Source organism: Echiichthys vipera, assembly GCF_963691815.1.
Source record: "Echiichthys vipera genome assembly, chromosome: 8".
In the NCBI taxonomy this organism is placed as follows: Eukaryota; Metazoa; Chordata; class Actinopteri; order Perciformes; family Trachinidae; genus Echiichthys; species Echiichthys vipera.
Window position 1 is genome coordinate 24,725,143 of NC_139833.1, and position 17,038 is coordinate 24,742,180.

The 17,038-nt window shown below is 40.3% G+C and overlaps 1 protein-coding gene across 1 annotated transcript in view; it reads right to left on the reverse strand.

Annotated features, from left to right (window-relative positions):
* LOC310951037 (eukaryotic translation initiation factor 3 subunit H) overlaps nucleotides 1-17,038 on the reverse strand; it is a 65,515-nt gene that overhangs the window by 4,875 nt on the left and 43,602 nt on the right. The window contains exons 4-6 of the mRNA XM_083919108.1: nucleotides 12,942-13,041; nucleotides 9,848-9,997; nucleotides 1,079-1,199 (exon numbers count right to left, since the gene is read on the reverse strand). Coding sequence (XP_083775234.1) covers nucleotides 1,079-1,199; nucleotides 9,848-9,997; nucleotides 12,942-13,041 — 371 coding nt within the window. The remainder of the gene's footprint in view (nucleotides 1-1,078; nucleotides 1,200-9,847; nucleotides 9,998-12,941; nucleotides 13,042-17,038) is intronic.

Genomic DNA, 17,038 nt, shown 5'->3' on the forward strand with positions numbered 1-17,038 from the left:
GTCCAGTCGGTAAAAACAATACTATTTCACGTTTTATTAGTATCTTTACTTTATGAACCTTGTGCACCAGTGGGGCAGCGTGTCTGTGTGCAGCTACTCTCTGCTACCTCACAACGTAACCGACAATATCAAGCCCATGGACACCACAGAGCCCGTCTGTAAACTATGCTTTAAATCGATCCAGACCAAGGGAGCCAGCACGTCCAATTGGAGAAACATGTAGCTGACAGACATGTGGACTTGTTCAGAGAGCTGCAGGTTAGCGATAGATAACAAAAATATCCCCCATATGTAACGTTTAATCAGGCCAGTGTTTATTTTCAATTCAATTTTATTTTATTTACGGTGCCAAATCATAACAAAAGTTATCTCAGGACACTTGTGACAAGTGAACTTTTTTCACCATAAGAGTTGCATGAGGCAGTCAGAGGTAGGCTGTTTAATTGTCCAATGTAGCTCACTCATCTCTGTATGCAAACACAACATTCACACTCGTAACATTAACTTTACTATAACATGTGATTAACATCTGATTGGATCAGAAAAAAACAGGAACGATGCATCTCTACATTCAACTCAACACCTATGAGTGCACTCGGAGATTACCTGGTGTATCAGTGCCAACACAGGGGGAAAGTTGAGATAAGCTTTCTGCAATGAGACCCAATCACGCTAATTTTTGTTCCTACAGAAATGGAACCACAGAACAGTGTCCAGTGTATAGTGTGGATTGATAATTGTGGGTGCGTGTACATTAATGTGTGAGCCTGTATCACCAGATTTTTTTTGCGTGCGCGTTTGTGCTACAGGGTACTTGCTGCTTACCTGCTGTGATTATAGCTGCAATCGGTTGTGTCCATAGCTGCGAAAAATCTACCTGCTGTTTTCCTGCTGGCTCAATGTGCATCTTTGTGGAATGTCCCTGTGTGGGTAAGTGTGTGTGTATTTATGCTTGTGCCTCTTTCCCTTATACGCATGCTGGTAAGCTGTTGTTTCCTGGTGTGTGCGACTTACTTCATGGAAGTCTGTGTATGTGTGTGTGTGTGTGTGTGTGTGTGTGTGTGTGTGCTTGAGTTACCTGGTGCTTTTGCTGCTGTTGTTTACTCAGGTTACGGCTGAAGGTGTTATACTTGACAATGTCTTGGCACATGTCATCCACCCTGTCCATCAGAAGCTGAAGGCTCTTCTCCAAATGGTTGCTGGAAAAAAATATCAGCATGTCATTCACACATTTTTGTGCTGCCATGAGCACTTGTGAGCACCAGTGATGTACATGCTTTCATCCAGCCTTTATGCCTGAGCCACACATCCCACATGAGCAGTGTGTGACGGCTACCTTTCTGAAACTGATGCAGCTCGCACATGTGTGCACACAGACAGCACATGCTGCTGCAGCACCTTTCTGCATTACAACATTAACTTTTGCCTACGATAACGGACATAAATAGAATGTTTCATATAATTCCACAAGGCTAAAGTCTAGTTTATTTGACCAGTTTGAGTACAACCCAGGCACGGCACGCTTGCCGGCCGCGGCCCGGTTGAGAGAGGCGGGCTTTGGTAAAGCATTGACGGCGGTCTTGGGACTATTAATATGCATCTGGACATTTAAAAAGATGTCGCTGAACGGTGTGCGGCGGTTTGATGCGGAGGTGGAGTGTTTATTGCAGATTTTGTCAGATGAAAATATTAAAAAACAGTCGGACAATACTAAATCTCCGAGGGGTGATGACATTATAAGCAAGAGGCATTCGAGTGGCGGCCCAGATCAATGTGAGTACAAGTGGGCCTAGGCCGCGGGGGAAGATGGAGGGTGGGACAATCACCCTGAAGCATGGGGCGTTGTACGAATGCACAGTGTGAGTGCGCCCTGAGAGACAGATCCTTTGACACTACACCACAGGAGGCACCGTCCCATCAAGTAAGAGCCACTACAAATTGAAAACAGTGGCTAGTGGTTATCAGTATTCCCGGTGGTTGCGTCTAAAATGCTACATTCACATTTTTCCGACAGTCCATGTTTGCCATCCATTCTGACCTAATCTTTGAGTTCACCTCCCACTAGATAGGTGGCTCTATGTATCCTGAAAGACATCTGACATGAATCATCTCTCTTGGGGTTTTAGAGTACTTGGATCTGAGGACCCTTCCTCGTGTCTCCGTGCTTCATCTCTGTGCTCTGGTATCACATCCTTTTCCCCAGACCTGCCATGCTGACACTGCTGACAACACTCAACACAACTCTACTAGTATTCCTCTTCTCTCTGCTCCCATGTGCCCCATTTTTAAAACAATGTCTCACCACTGCCTTAAGTTCAACCTTGACAAGGCTGCAGTGCTCTACTTCCAAGTAATCCTCCCCTTGTACATTCCTCTGTATATTAATAGTTGTTTATTTTATGAATGTTTGGGTGCTACATAATGCAGCATGTACTGTGGCAAAACAGATCCTGAATGTTTATTTAAATGGCAATGTATCCGCAAGGACACCGGGTATGCTTTGGCTGTGTGTACACTTGTGCTGATGTAACTGTTTTGTGTGTATTTCATTGTTTGTGTGAATATGTGGAGGAAGAGCGGGGAGTGTTTTGGTTGATTTTAGATGCTTTACTCTATGCTGTGAGTTTTTTCAATTAACTATTTTATAAATCAATACTCCTCTCCCTTGCGTGGCTCCTCACACTCTGTCTTCTGTTACAAGCTAAAAAAAATGTATATATATATTTTGTCAAGACATATAATTACCAACCCTCAATTTATTCACAAAGTCTTGAATTGAAAACGAATTGTCCATAACCATAGGTACACCACTGAAGTACAAGCTCCAATGTAACATGAACTGACCTAATTTGACTTGCCATGTCTTTTGTATTTAAAACCTCAGTCTTCTGTTGTTTGAGTTAGGTGTAGTGAAACGTGTATTGGCATGAAGCACAGCAAATGTTAGAGAATCTTCACTTTGTCATTATGCTTTTGCAGGCTTCATATAAAACATGACATTTGTAACATTATTTCAACAGCTACAAATTTAGTGTTCTTGGTGCTATGAAGGTGATTAGAAAATGAACTGGGGAATTGGGTGACGCTGTCTATGAAGACCATATCTAGTGGTTTATGGGGTTATTCACGGTGACCTATAATGCATTCATTATGCTTAATGAGATTATGACTACACTCCATGCACCATATCAACAGTGATAAAACAATATAGATGTGATTTATAATGATTTATATGTCTGAGTGTCTTGTTGATGCTCTTGATTAGTTATAATCTAAAGGTTTACTGACAGGGTTTATAGTACATTATGGCCACCTATACTCACCTATACACACCTCAACAATCATCTGTAGTAAGGACTCATATTGTGCTATAATAGCCCATGCAGTATAATAATTAATCATTGTATGTGTAAATTAAAGTGAAGAACATACTGATGCATCTATAATAATGAAGATTTCACCAGGTTTCATAGATGGTGGGAAGTAAAGTTGAATGCACTTTCATGCATTTAACTACAAGTCCTTACTACTGATGATTCAGATGATTTTTGAGCTGCGTATAGGTGAATACTGGTGTCCATAATGTATTATAAACCCCATCAGTCAGCCTCTGGTTTACAACTAGTCAAGAGCATAAATAAGACACTTGAACTTATTAATTATTATAAGTCGCATCTATTATGTTTTATCACTGTTGATATAATGCATCAGAAAACAATTTGTGTTTTTATAAGTGTAGTTATAAAGCATTATGTATGCATTATAATTCACTATGAATGCTCTCGTGTCACTGAAGATGTGGTCTTTACAGAAAGTGTTACCGGGGACGGTTATAGAAATACAGAATTAAAAAAACGCAATGAAACTGACTGATGAAATCAAATTACAATCTAACATCAAAGAAACTGCGGTTCTGATTCTTGCATTTTGTCTATTACTTACAATAAAAAGCCAGTAATGCATTTAAATTGTTAGTATTAATGTCAGATGGTATGAGTGAAATGCCAGGAAGTATAAAGCCTTGAGCCAGAGCACAGACCAGTACAAACAGGGTTACATTCATGTGCATAGAATTAACAATGTAAGTTAAGCATGATTTTCAGAAGCTCATATTGTCGTTCCTATAATCTAGACTGCTGAGTAATTTCTAGCCCCATGATATTTGCCTGTGAGGACTGTTGTGTGATCAGTTTGTCAACCCTCCACTGCAGTGCCAGAGCTGTAAACATGAGAACTGATGGCCCAGGACCAAATCTCGCCAAAGCACTTCCCTGCTGAGTCCCTCCGACTGTGTCAAAATTGATTCTCGCTGACGAAAGCCCATTTAAAACTATTTTATTGAGCAATATGGTAGCTAATTTGTGCGGTGTGCATTCATAATATATGCAGAGAAAAACATTTAGTCAGAGCAGGACCCTTCAAAACATCTGTCGTTTATGTATGTGTCTAGTGTCTGAGCTGTGTGTGTGCGTGTGTGTGTTTTTGTTCGTGTGTTATCAGTTTGTAATTTTTTTTTATTTTATTCCCAGTATCATAGTGTCCTTGACATATGCTTGGTAATAAAGAATTGCTATTACTATTGTTGTTGTTATTATTACCATACAGTTACTACTACTCCTACCTTTCAAATGTATTGAGTTTGCTCTGTTCTTTACTGTGTTAATTTTTTTTTAGCATTTTCTGTTGTTACTGTATGTTTGTAAAAGCCTGAATATGCAATGAAAATACACTACCGCTAATAACTATGCACACAATTATTTATATTTCCAAAAACTCAAAGATGGTGGTTTGGAAAAACTGCACGCTTAATAATTCATCTACACGGCCTGGTCATATGCTCCAAAGGTTTGAATTATTTAGGCAGGTCAGTGAGCCTTACGATCAATCCTGAATTAGAAATCAAAGTCTACGGAAGGACTACCTATCATCACTGATTCTGTTTTAAGGTCAGGTTCAATGGCAGCCCAAACAGTGTGCTGTGTGCGCAGGCCTGCATGCTCATATTCAAACAGGACAATCGAGGACGAATTCTAAAACGTTACTGATGTGTGTGCAAAAATGGGCTGACATTCAGTAAATTGAAAGTTCAGAGGGGAGTTCTTTAACAAAGCTGCCAAGGAAGTGACTTCCATTCTTATAATGAGCGTTTTACTCTAATGGAGCCTTTTTAACTGATGGACTGTGGCACAATATGGCTCTCTGGCTTGCTTCCTTAGCAGAATAAGAGATTTCTAAAAACGACATGAAGTACCATATATCTAACATTGTCCCAACATAAGTTTATAGTATTAATGCGAAAATAAGTTAAAAAGAATGCATAAAATTAATATTTTCAGACAGATTTATGCTGGGTTTGAGACAAAGTCCTAATCTTTATGTGACTGAAAAGGCTATTCATTTTGTGAATATTGCTATTCATGACTCCACCCTTCCTGCCCATAATCATTATTTCATGTCACTGGATTAAGTTTGTCTGTCAGTGATCATTTTTCTACAGTGTATTTCCTATACAGCAACATTTCTGTCACCTCCTCCTTTGTGGCCCCGATTTCCAGTTATGCCTCCAGCTCTAACAAAGCCTTAACAGTTTTCGTCTTTTCTCCTTGCACTCAATACCCTTTCCTCCCTTTGAATAAATATCATCAGGGTAGTCCTGTAGATCAGAAAACTATTTACGTATTCCTGCCATTGTCAAACAATTATATGTAGAAGGCCAATTACATTAAGCAGACGAAGTAATGGACTGATGAGTTGCTCATTCGCACAGAATAAAAAGTAAATATGAGGTTTAAAGGATGATTTTTAATGAACAATGTCTGCCACTACACAGTGGGGACGTTTTCAGAGGGATGAAGACCATATAGGATGGCTCACATGCAAGAAGCTTTGTGGCCTTACAATATATGCTGCTTTGTAGGATTGCAGATATTTAGGCATTTCTAGATTGTTTGGGGGGAAATAGCTACATAAATGAATTTAGATTCATGCAATCCATCACCACGATCAACATCATCATCTGTGGTAAGAACAACCCTGTTTGCTGGAGTGAAACTGCATTCACTCAGCCTTAGATGTAGATGACATTGACAAATGGGGCTGTAGATTGGAAAATGAGACAAAAGGAAAAACATGAAATAAAACCCATTATCGTTGTCTTTTTTTGAAGGGGTGGAAATGAGGAGAAAAGGGCGGGGCTGTCAGTCGAAGATGTAGAGAGATGGACGCTACAATCCAATACAAGGACAGAGCTGCGCAGCAATCTGACAACTTCAAGAAACAGTTTCATCTTGCACAGCATGTCATCGGCAGTCGTGCCAGGAGACCCATGGGGAGGGCCAGGGTGCTTCTTCCCCATTTCGGGTCAACTCAAAAGCTATGTTTCAACTTCAGAGTAGTCATTTGGAAAATGGAACAATATGCAAGAAAAGTGAGGTATTCACCTTTGGTCTATTTGACAATTTCTAACAAATGACTGTGCTGGTGCCACACTCAGTTGGCCAGGCACAGGCACTCTACAGAGCTCTGTACAGAGGAGTGCATATTAAATTCATGACTTACTTGTGTTACAGGACACAGCTGAGAAGAGTCTTTTGCACGCCATCGGTGTGTATATCAGAACTTTGAGTCGTTATTGTGCTAATTTCTCACACCTGCCCCTGGGAAGCTTCCCAGCTGTTGCTCCACTTGCAGCGGTTTATCTCCGTAAATGATTGCTGATAAATTCTCCTGAGACTGATGCTGAGGGCCTCTGAGATCTAAATGCAACTTTAAGAGCCAAGCTGCCAGTTGATATGGTGTGGTGATATTTGTTCATATTGTGCTCATTAGTGATGGAAGGCAAAGTTTGATGGTAGGTGCTGTTTTTGGAGACATTTCTGAATAAATCTGTTTTGACATTTAGATGTGGCATTTACTGTACCTTCTTTCAGACCAAGGATATACCAAAAAGTTCCTGACATAGGGTAAATAGTAGAGCATGTCTAAGAACCTGAATATGTATGTAGACTGCAATTTTGTAACAGATCTTATCTAAACAACAAATACTTGTTGGGGTTTGTTTTATACCTCTAAGATGCACAATACAACGTTCATTTTATGACTGTAAACTAAAACATTTCCATGAGATGATGTATCCGTACTGTAGTCCAAGCATGTTAAAATAGGTTTTAAGGGATTAGGCGTGTGTTACCTTTAAAGGTCCTGTTCCTAACTTTTTACATGAATTGGTCGTTTTTTTATTGTCAATTTGCAAGCAGTCCATTCCCGACTTTCTCCCTTTTCAGCTCACCTACGGTCAATAGCTAAATGGAGGTCGCTAACGAGTCCATACATGTTGTTCTTCTGTTATACATTCTACAGCTGGGGACAGGAGGCAGACCTTGGTTTGGCGACTGTGTTGTATTGGCAGAAGCTAGTTAGGGGTGGGGTCAAACTCACAGTGGTCTGGGATCAAACCCCAATGCTGAAGTTTAGGGTGGCTGAGGGTCGCGGGCTACCGGCCACTACACAGCAAAGCATGTCTGAACTCTTTGTTATGGTGGTACAACAAAACCCTTTTCCCCCGGTGCTGACAAAAATGCTAGAGGAAACACTGACGTGGAATATATCTTGGTTTTAGCTGCTAATGTTAGCTTGCTAATGCGGCAGACTTGCTAGCTAGCTGATTTAGCAAAACACTGCCTTGAGTGTATAGCGTCAGCTAATTCATCCAGGCTCCTGGGGCAGGTGTGGCTGGCTCTCCACTTGCAAATTACCTTATCAGCTAACATTACAAAGCAACAAACACCAGATCCATGCAGTGTAGCAAGTTACAGCTAGCTGGCTAACGTTGGTTTTCTTGCTAATCCTAGCTCACTGAAACCTAAGTTGACTGTGGCTCGGCTGTACGGCATGCATCTGCCGCCGGCTGCTTCGTGGCGAGTTATTTGCAAACACCAAGCTAACATGAATGTAAATATGATTGTAATTAATTTTACTGCATTCTAAACACAATGCTGGTCAATCATGTTCAGTCTCATGGTTTTGGTAGGTACTCGCTCGCAGCTATAGAGTGTGCGAGCATGCAGCAGTGGGAGCAACATGATGCTGACAGTGGTTCACTAATGGCCACTGGCGTCACTAATAACATGAGTTTTCTGAAAGAAAACAGCGAACCTTTATCTTTTCATTATCATCAAGAAAACCAACACAGAAATTATTCTACTAGCAAGTATTGTCTGTGAAGCCACCGCCTCATATAACGTATGCTTATGTGCCGTAGAAGTCCATTATTGTGTAAAAACCATTAAAAGCAGACAAAGGAGCCATAGCGTTGCTGGGTGACATATTTCTTCATTACAGCTAACACAGCCAGTGTAATTTATGCTATCCGGCACGCTGTTATAGCTTCTCCAGAGTCATTGCGGGTCCACCAACTCTGACCCTTTCTTCATTAGTGTCGTCAGCTGCATATTCAACCTTGTGAGAAAAATCTGAATCTGACCCGAACACTGTACATTTCTAACCATAATTTCTGCAGCTAATGATGAATTGTAAAGCTATCAAAGCGGACTAATCACAGTTCAGTGTCTGTGAGCATTCTGCTTTCCAGAGATCAAAAATGCAGCTGATGTAATTAGACTATGGTGTCGTTTCAGAATAAACTATACCGGCTGTGTTTATTATAATGAATATGTCACCCAATTCAACAATATGGCTATTCCATGCGTTTTTAATAGGTTTTTGGAAGGCAATAGCACAGAAGCGTGAGCCTTGGCTACACAAACTATTCCTGTTTAATAAGATAAAAACATTGTTGGATTTGACCTTCTCATGGCATTATAATAATAAAAAGATCAAAATCAAACTAGCCCTCCTAAGAAGTGCTTGAAAACAGCACTCAACCCATGTATGATGGATAAACCTAGGACATAACACATCAATAGACCTCTTTTCGTTTCCACCAATCTGGTACACTTTAGAACAGTGTAGAAGACACAGACTAATGCCCAGGAGTTCCCTAATGTCAAATCAATTTTAATTTAGAAGTGGCTTTAACTCATGTCTGTAAAAGCACCCTGCAGGTTTACAGAGATACCATGACAAAGCTTGTAAGATTCTTTTAGGAAGACATTATGCTTCCATACACATGGATGAACAGTACTATGGTAACCATGTGCAAATGAATCAAATTAGGTGACACTTTGCTTCGTGGCGGATGGTTTGGGACAATGACATTTTCATTAATAAGCAGTTTTCCTGGATTTGCCTTTGCGCAGAGGCTGTTGGGACACACTGTGATCTGTTTGTTTTTTTCCATATTTGATCATAGCAGATCTATAAAACACCATGATGCAGGCAGTGGCGTAAAAATAGAAGATGATGTAATGTAATTACACGGCATGACACATGAACAAGAAATTGGGCTCAAAAGATTCAGGAGCTTCTCATCATTTTTATCTTACTCGAGCCTCTCCAAGTCCAATATAGGATTATTAATTTGCATGTTCTGTAAACAGGAGCCTTGAAACTCCGAAATAAACAAAACAAAGAGAGTTTAATTTGGGAATTAAAGTCGAGTGAGAAACTAAGTTACTAATTAATCTACTATCTACAGCAGTTAAATCTGTTAGGGCAGCTTTATGTTCCTTGCAATGTCAGTTTTAGATTAAAAAAAATTCACAGTGAGATTGAAGGTTGCGCTATTTCATAGAGCATAGCTGTTGATAAACCCACACAATGTCCCACAAGACCATGCAGAAGAATCTTGTGAATGCTAGTCTCTGAGAAAAACCTGTTGGAAAATAGTTAATTCTGACAGCAAACTGCATTTACTCTCAACGCTTGTGTGGATGAGCTCATGTCTGACCTGCTGGAGAGGTTGAGCAATTCGTGCTTGTCAGCGACCGTGGACTTGTCCTCCAGGTCCCACATCAGTACGTTGATGAGGTGGGAGTTTTTGATGAGAATAGGCACCTCCTCAAACATATGCTCGAAGCCGATGTTAGCCTTCTTCAAGCTGGATAGAGAAGGACAGGACAGGAGAGAGGCAGGACAAGTTACAATTTGTCATTCCCCCCAAAAAAATGTCATGATTACCTGTTTACATTAATTGTTCTTACCAACTTTTGCACACAGTTAAGTCAGCACATGACAAAGCAGGGGAAGTAAAAGAAAAAGTCTAGTTTCTATCATACACATTCTTTACAAGTATTGCGGTGCATTTCTTTTATATAGATTTTTGGAAAAATCCAATTAATCTACTCATAATGAATGTGGCAAGTATTTTTTGTCTTCCACTTAGAAATGTTAACTGCCACTTTATCTCCAGAAATCTATCTTTATAAACTTTACTTGGGTCTTGAGGAGCAGCAGTGTTTATTCACGGTCCATTTACTAACCCGAGAAAAAATGTTTCTAAATTGTTTGGGTGCTAATTTTAGACCCTGGTGGCATCACTTTGTTCTTTTTATTGTGCTGATACTGTAAAGACTAAACCCAGAGGGAACATGGTTTTCTGTCTGACAACAAAAGGTTTTAAATGGGGCAACCTTGCCTGTTTATGTGCAAAAACTACATGCAGGACATAATTCCAACACCAAAAACTCAGGTCTTAGCTGATCCATAGCCATTTTGAACACAGTTTAAGTGAACTGTGGGTGGATGGGGTTAACAATAGTTCAATCTCTAGTTCTAATGCAAGTGCATGCATTTAACATCTTCTCAGGTCTGACTTTGACAGAGCTTCACATTTATTTGTTCTTTGCATATGCTTACTAGAAAGGTTTCAATGGTTGCATTGTTCTGTTACCACTTGGCTTGTACTTCTCAGTAAACTGTACCTCAGCCAAATAAAAGCAAAACAAATAGTAATGTTATGCACATTTGCATTTTGATATCTGAAAAAGGTGTAATGCCATAGGATGTTTATATTGCACACCCCTAGCAATGTTAGACTCAGTAGCCTCAATTACTTTTTTATGGGCTCTGCTGATAAGTGTGCAAAGCACCAACCAATTTTTAACCACCTTTCCTTGTTCCTCAGGAACTAAAAGCCGCATGTCTCTCTCTTTCTGACATGGGCCTGTTAACACAAAATGGAACTTCAAACTCTGCTTAATGTCTCACATAAATCCAATAACATTGACTGACTGCCTTGGTTCAGCCTGTCACTTGTGCACAGTGCATGAGCTACGAACTAATGTCTGTATATGTCTAATGTTGGCTTGTGAGATGCGTCTTGCTTGTTATGTGATCAACACACTCGCTGCAGTAATCCACCATGTGCACTGTACCAGAAAGGAAGATGCTTATTTTATGATTGTCTGTGTGATAAATATGGGTGTGGAGCATCATCTGATTCTGATAAGGTCATTTTGAAAAGTGCTGTTTTGTATTCCGAGTAGAGCACCACCTCAGGCAAACTTTAAGAGGAGACTTTAAGGCAGCGGAAATGGACAATCCTGCCTTAGGCTCTGAATGGGGAGAACAAAATCGGTATGGATTGCAGCAGTCTATAAGGAAAAATCTATAATGATATAAATACTGTTTGTTATACACTTTCACACAATTATTCATCTGCAGTGCTTTAAAATATTCCTGAAAATGATGACCTTTTCAAATGCCTGCAGAGCAATATAAAAAGGCGTCTATGAGGAAAGAGAAAGACAGCACATTCTAGGCAGGACAAATTGCTCAACCCTACTGGACTTGGCGCACTTAATGCCATGCTCTTTCCAAGTTGGGCCCCGCTGGACAAAGCCAAAGGTTGTCTCCACAGGCCGACTAATTTGATGCGTCATATTGTGTGTTGAAGTGGAGGCTATTGACCAGTGTCTCCATAGCCCAGCTAACTTACGGGGGGGACGACACAGTTCAAAGGGATGAGTCTATTCACTACTCATCTAACCCTTCCTTTCATTAAAAAGGTGCACAATATATGCAAGCTTATGTAAACATCAAATACACCAACATGAAAGAGAGCTTTTTACACACATTGAATTGGAGGGGGGGAATAAAACCCTTTTGAAGATTTGCACCTTTGACGGGAAAAAAAACCCAACAATTGATATTGATTGATATTAAGATTTTCCAGTCTATATGAATAAGAGAATTGAGACAAGATTGTTATGTGGTGAAATTGTTCTTTCCTGACCTGCCCCTATCTCAATCATGGGCTTATTGGGAACACTGATAGCTACAGATTGGAGCTGTAATAAATCATAGGGACTAATGAAAAGCTGTAGAAATGAGAAAGATCCTGACTCTGGGCCAAACACACTGGGTCAATAACAGAGTCACTGGCAACAGAGACACAGGTGGAGACATACAGAGGAAATGGGAAAGAGAAATGAAATGATGCAGTTTAATTGTCCCTTCACCCTGCAAAAACACTCGCTTTTAGTGAATTTCAAAATTTATATCCCGAGGTTCTGAGTCAACAGCAGTCGAAAACCTCTGGGAGTTCTTTACGGAGTTGTTTGCTTGCATATGTCGGTGCATGTGTGTCCCTTCATGCGTGTGTTTATGCAGGTGTGAGTTTGTGCACTTGTACTACCCTGAACTGCCTGGAAAATGGCATCCTCATTACATTCATGTTTAGCTGCAATTTAAAAGCAATTACGATAAGCCTTGGGGTCAGAAAAGGCATAAACATGGTACATTTGTTTGACGGGCAAGGGCGAACTGATAAATCCTCATCATCAGTATCAATCTGCAACTGCTACTAAATGCCTCCCCTGTGGATGCACAAGCCTGTATTTGCATCCATTGAATAAGCAGAATCAAGCGCGAAAAGGCAAAACATTCTAATTCTGTATTCCTGTATGCAATGTGAGCCCATGTGTACGCACAAATAAAAACACAAGATATACTTGGGACCATCGTCACTTCTGCATGCTGCGATCATGAACTTCGTCTGGATATAGTTGTTCCTTTTGTGTGCTTCGCTTTGAGCTACTCACCCCTCAGGTGTGAAATCTTTCTCTTTGCAGATCTCCATGAGTTTTGGGGTAAGCCTGTAAGCCTTGAGGGACAGGGAGCCTTGCGCAGTCTTTATAGGGTCTAGAAAGAGAAGAGAGAGTGATGAGAGTTAACAAATCAAGTAAAACTGTTCTTAAAATCACACTGGCTTAATTCAGCAAACATCCAATCAGATTTCCTCTTTATGTAAAGCGTGCTAAGAAATGTAAGACGATAGTGGCTTCCTAAGGTCTGTCTGGCTGGTCCCACGCAATCATCCGCTGACATACATTCTATATCTATATTTTTCTATGTATCTGAAGGTCTGGGGTCAGGTTTGCTTCAGTAATACACAATCACAACCCAAAATATCCTTAGACAATGAAATAACTTAGTAAAATAGTGCATTCAGTAAAGCTGAATGGTATAGGATAATAGGCTTATTGCGATTCTTTTAAGACCAGTATTGAGACTGCGATCTATCTAGTCATTTTTCCTCTTTTTTTCTGTATTATTCACAATACACTTAGCTTGGGAGTTTGGGCGAATTGGAATCAGTGATGGCCGAGTAGGGTTGTAGAATTTTGGGGTGATTTGTTTTGCCGATTTTCTTTTATCTTGCTAGTTTAATGATCTGCCTCGGAAGAACGAGCTGCTGCTCTGCTCCCGCAGTCGGCTTCTCATCAAGCAGCAGGGGAAAACTGCGTTTATAGCCGATATATTTGCATATTTTTCTCAAAGTTGGCGATTGTTAAAACAGGGGAAAGAGTTGCTAAGACGTTACTGGTGAGTGTTATTTTATTTATGTCCAGTTTGAATGAAGTGTGTGTTTTTTTTACAATTATATGCAAGGTAAAATTACATGAATGTTTTTGTCAATGGATTCTGTTGGCTTGAGGCGATGCTGTTTTTTGTCACCTCTTACTTGGTGAAAGGAGGTTTTTTCCCTGACCGAACCGGAGTCAGTGGTTGTTGGAGGAGTGGAAAGACTAAAGACGGGTTTGGTGAGTTTCTGTCCAGTGTGAGTGAAGTGAGTTTCACAATGAGTTAACAAGGCATTAAGTAAATGTCTTAGCTGGATGAAAAAGAGGAACCTGAATTCAGAACGTGTACGATTCATGTTTCTGTTTAATACATAACAGCATCTAGACTCTCTGACTGAGGACTAACAGTCGCCCAATTCTTTTCCACATTCTTGTTTATTCTACTAGAGAGAAAGAGAGCGAGAGAGACAGACAGACGGACTAAACTGGCTCAGACTGGACATGCTGACAGACACCACCCCAAATGTTTGCCTACAGCAGAGATAGAGCAAGATACAGCCAATCTGAATAGTTGCTGGCCAATCTCCACTGAGACTAGTTGGTGACAGCCACACATGATTAAGACAACTCTCTCCTATCCATAGGAGGCTTTGTTACTAAATCAAAATCCAGCTCCTAGGAGACTTTTGATGACACTACTTTCTACCATGTCACAAACGTTTTCTGTTGGTCAACATGACGTAAGCTGCTATGGAGAAGAGGTAAGGGGCTTGTATCATTTCATTCTTCAATCTGCAAATACCATACAAGCAGTAAACCAGAGCCCCTTTCACATATATACACAGCAAACCTGAAATTATCTAGACATTACCCAGTGTGGCTGTATGTGTGAACGTAAATGCCCGATTCAGTTGGTGTTGACCCTGCCAGTTTCGAGAGTATTCTCCAAGTGAGCCCATTTGTGGTTGATTGGGACATCTTAATGCCGTTTATATCATGTGTCGGCCAACAGCGGAGCAAAACAAACCTCTGACTATGAAGAAGGCTGATTTACACAAAGACAGCGATGAAAACTGGAGAGACGACGAAATTCCGGAACTTATGTCAGTAAGGACCAACACCAAAATCCTTAGACAAAATCAAAGAACGGCAAAGTACTCTGTTGTTTGTGACCAACAAGAATTGGCTCTGTCGACGCGTCTTGTAACCCCGCTAACAAGTACTTTCAAAAGTGAGAATGCGTCTGAGAAGGAGAATCCCCAGTTGTGAGGCACGTGGGTTCAAAATTATATTTATAGATTAAATGACTATATGTATCTAACTTGAAAGCTCTGAACCTCCATAGAGGTATTGTAGGTTTGCCCTCTGCCTGTCCATCTTCACTACTTAACTGTTTAAAAAAGCTGCTGCTGTTGTGAACATATTTAACCGATTGGTTTAACAACCCACCCTCTAATTGTAAGCTGTCATTGGACGGCAGCTATTAACTCGCCAGTTGTCCACCTGATTGATTCATCCATCGGGATAAAATGACCAATGAGCTAATGACGAAGGGAAGAAAAAAAAAATCTATTTTCCTTCCCTTTGACTTTAAACAGAGATAATGCCAATTCCTTTGAGGTGCTTTGATCCATTAAGCGCTGCATTATTGACTGACATTAACAGGAGCCCTTGTTTAGAATGAGAAAGGGCTGCCTGACTGCCTGCCGAGCTGGCTGGCAGGACTCGATCAGAGGGGTTCATATGTCAACTGGTTAAAATTAATCTCTGCCTATCATGGATTTGTAGAATCTGAGAACATGACAACCCTGAAGTGATTTTGGAGGGAAAGAAGAGGGCCGGGGGGGAGGGTTCCTCTACACTCATGGCACTGAAACATTGATGAAATTCAAAGCCGTTTTGATCATTTTTTAAAACGACAATTCCAGTTGCCCCTCACTCCAGACTTGAAGGGGGTGAATAAACACTAAGCTGTTTTAATGAAAGACTGGGATTTCAGGTCGGGGAGCTTGTAAGACTTTTTGTGTCACCCTGGCTGTACTCATGTTCCAGTTCATAAACCAGGCAAACTAAGCACATTCTGTGCAATATGGGCAAAAAAAAAACTACCTTGATATCATCAGGCATTTTGACAACATCTATATTCTGTTAGTTTTTCAGCTTGTAACAGTATGTAATGCGTGAATTACATTTCAACACAAAGTAAATACATTTGATATTTATTTAAATGTGCACCTGTACAAATATAATGCCTTGGAGCACTTGGAGTGGTTGTGTAGCAATGAATCGTCCTATAATTAAGACACTAAGGAGTTAAATGGACACAATTTGCTGTTGCATAGGTTTTAAAATTGCTGTAATTTGAAATAAAGCGGCCAACAGCTTGGATGTCATTTGTGGTGCAGCCATTATAGGCAGCTCTTAAAGGTCTACTGTGAAGCAGGTGTAGGGACATGATGTCCATGGTTAGTGGTTTCCAGCTACCTTGTTAAACCCATCTATTTTTCCTGCTTTCTGCGTGTCACTGTCCCTCCTGCTGTTGGTTTTTTAAGGGCTGCAGACAGACATGTGCTCCCTCCATGAGCCAAAGCACTGCACAACCCTTCTTCTCACCTGCCATTTACTGGGAGCCAAGTTTTGAGGTGGGAAGAGAAGGGAACTTGTACATAACTACCTCTGCACCACTAATACACCCAGCAACCTTGGTGTTTGATAGCAGTTTGCATTGTATAAAATGACATCTGCATCACGCAGATCTGCACAAAAATATTTATAATTCCTCAAAATCCTAAATCTATTGAAAAAATATTTGATGTCAACATAGACACGATTTATCTTGAATCATAACCAATAATATTTTTAATATTTGTGCTTGTCACACTGATTTATTGTTGAGATTCTATGAATGTCAACCACAGTAGAATATTAGAAGACTTCTCAGTGGCTGTTCTATTCTTAGAAACCTTTTATTAAAGAGACCAAACTTGACTTGTGATTGTTTGATCATAGCTGAAACTAAAATGAATGTGAAGCAGTGCCATTTTAATGGCTGTAGAGTAAAACTAATTCAGATCTGTTATATAGAATGTGTGTTCTCGGACATTGTTTCATGGAGATTCCGCATTATTATGCGAGGCTATAGTGTAGCACTTTAAATTGTTCTTTCCTACTCTCCTGGAGCCCCTTTCCATCAGCATGAACCTCCTGAATATGATTAGTGGTGGCCTGTGAATGGCAGATGCACAATATAGCAGTAAATCTGCTCTCTGCATCCTTGTCATTTTACAACTTAGTCAATAAAGCATTCCCTGGTAGTGATGTCAATAGATCGGATA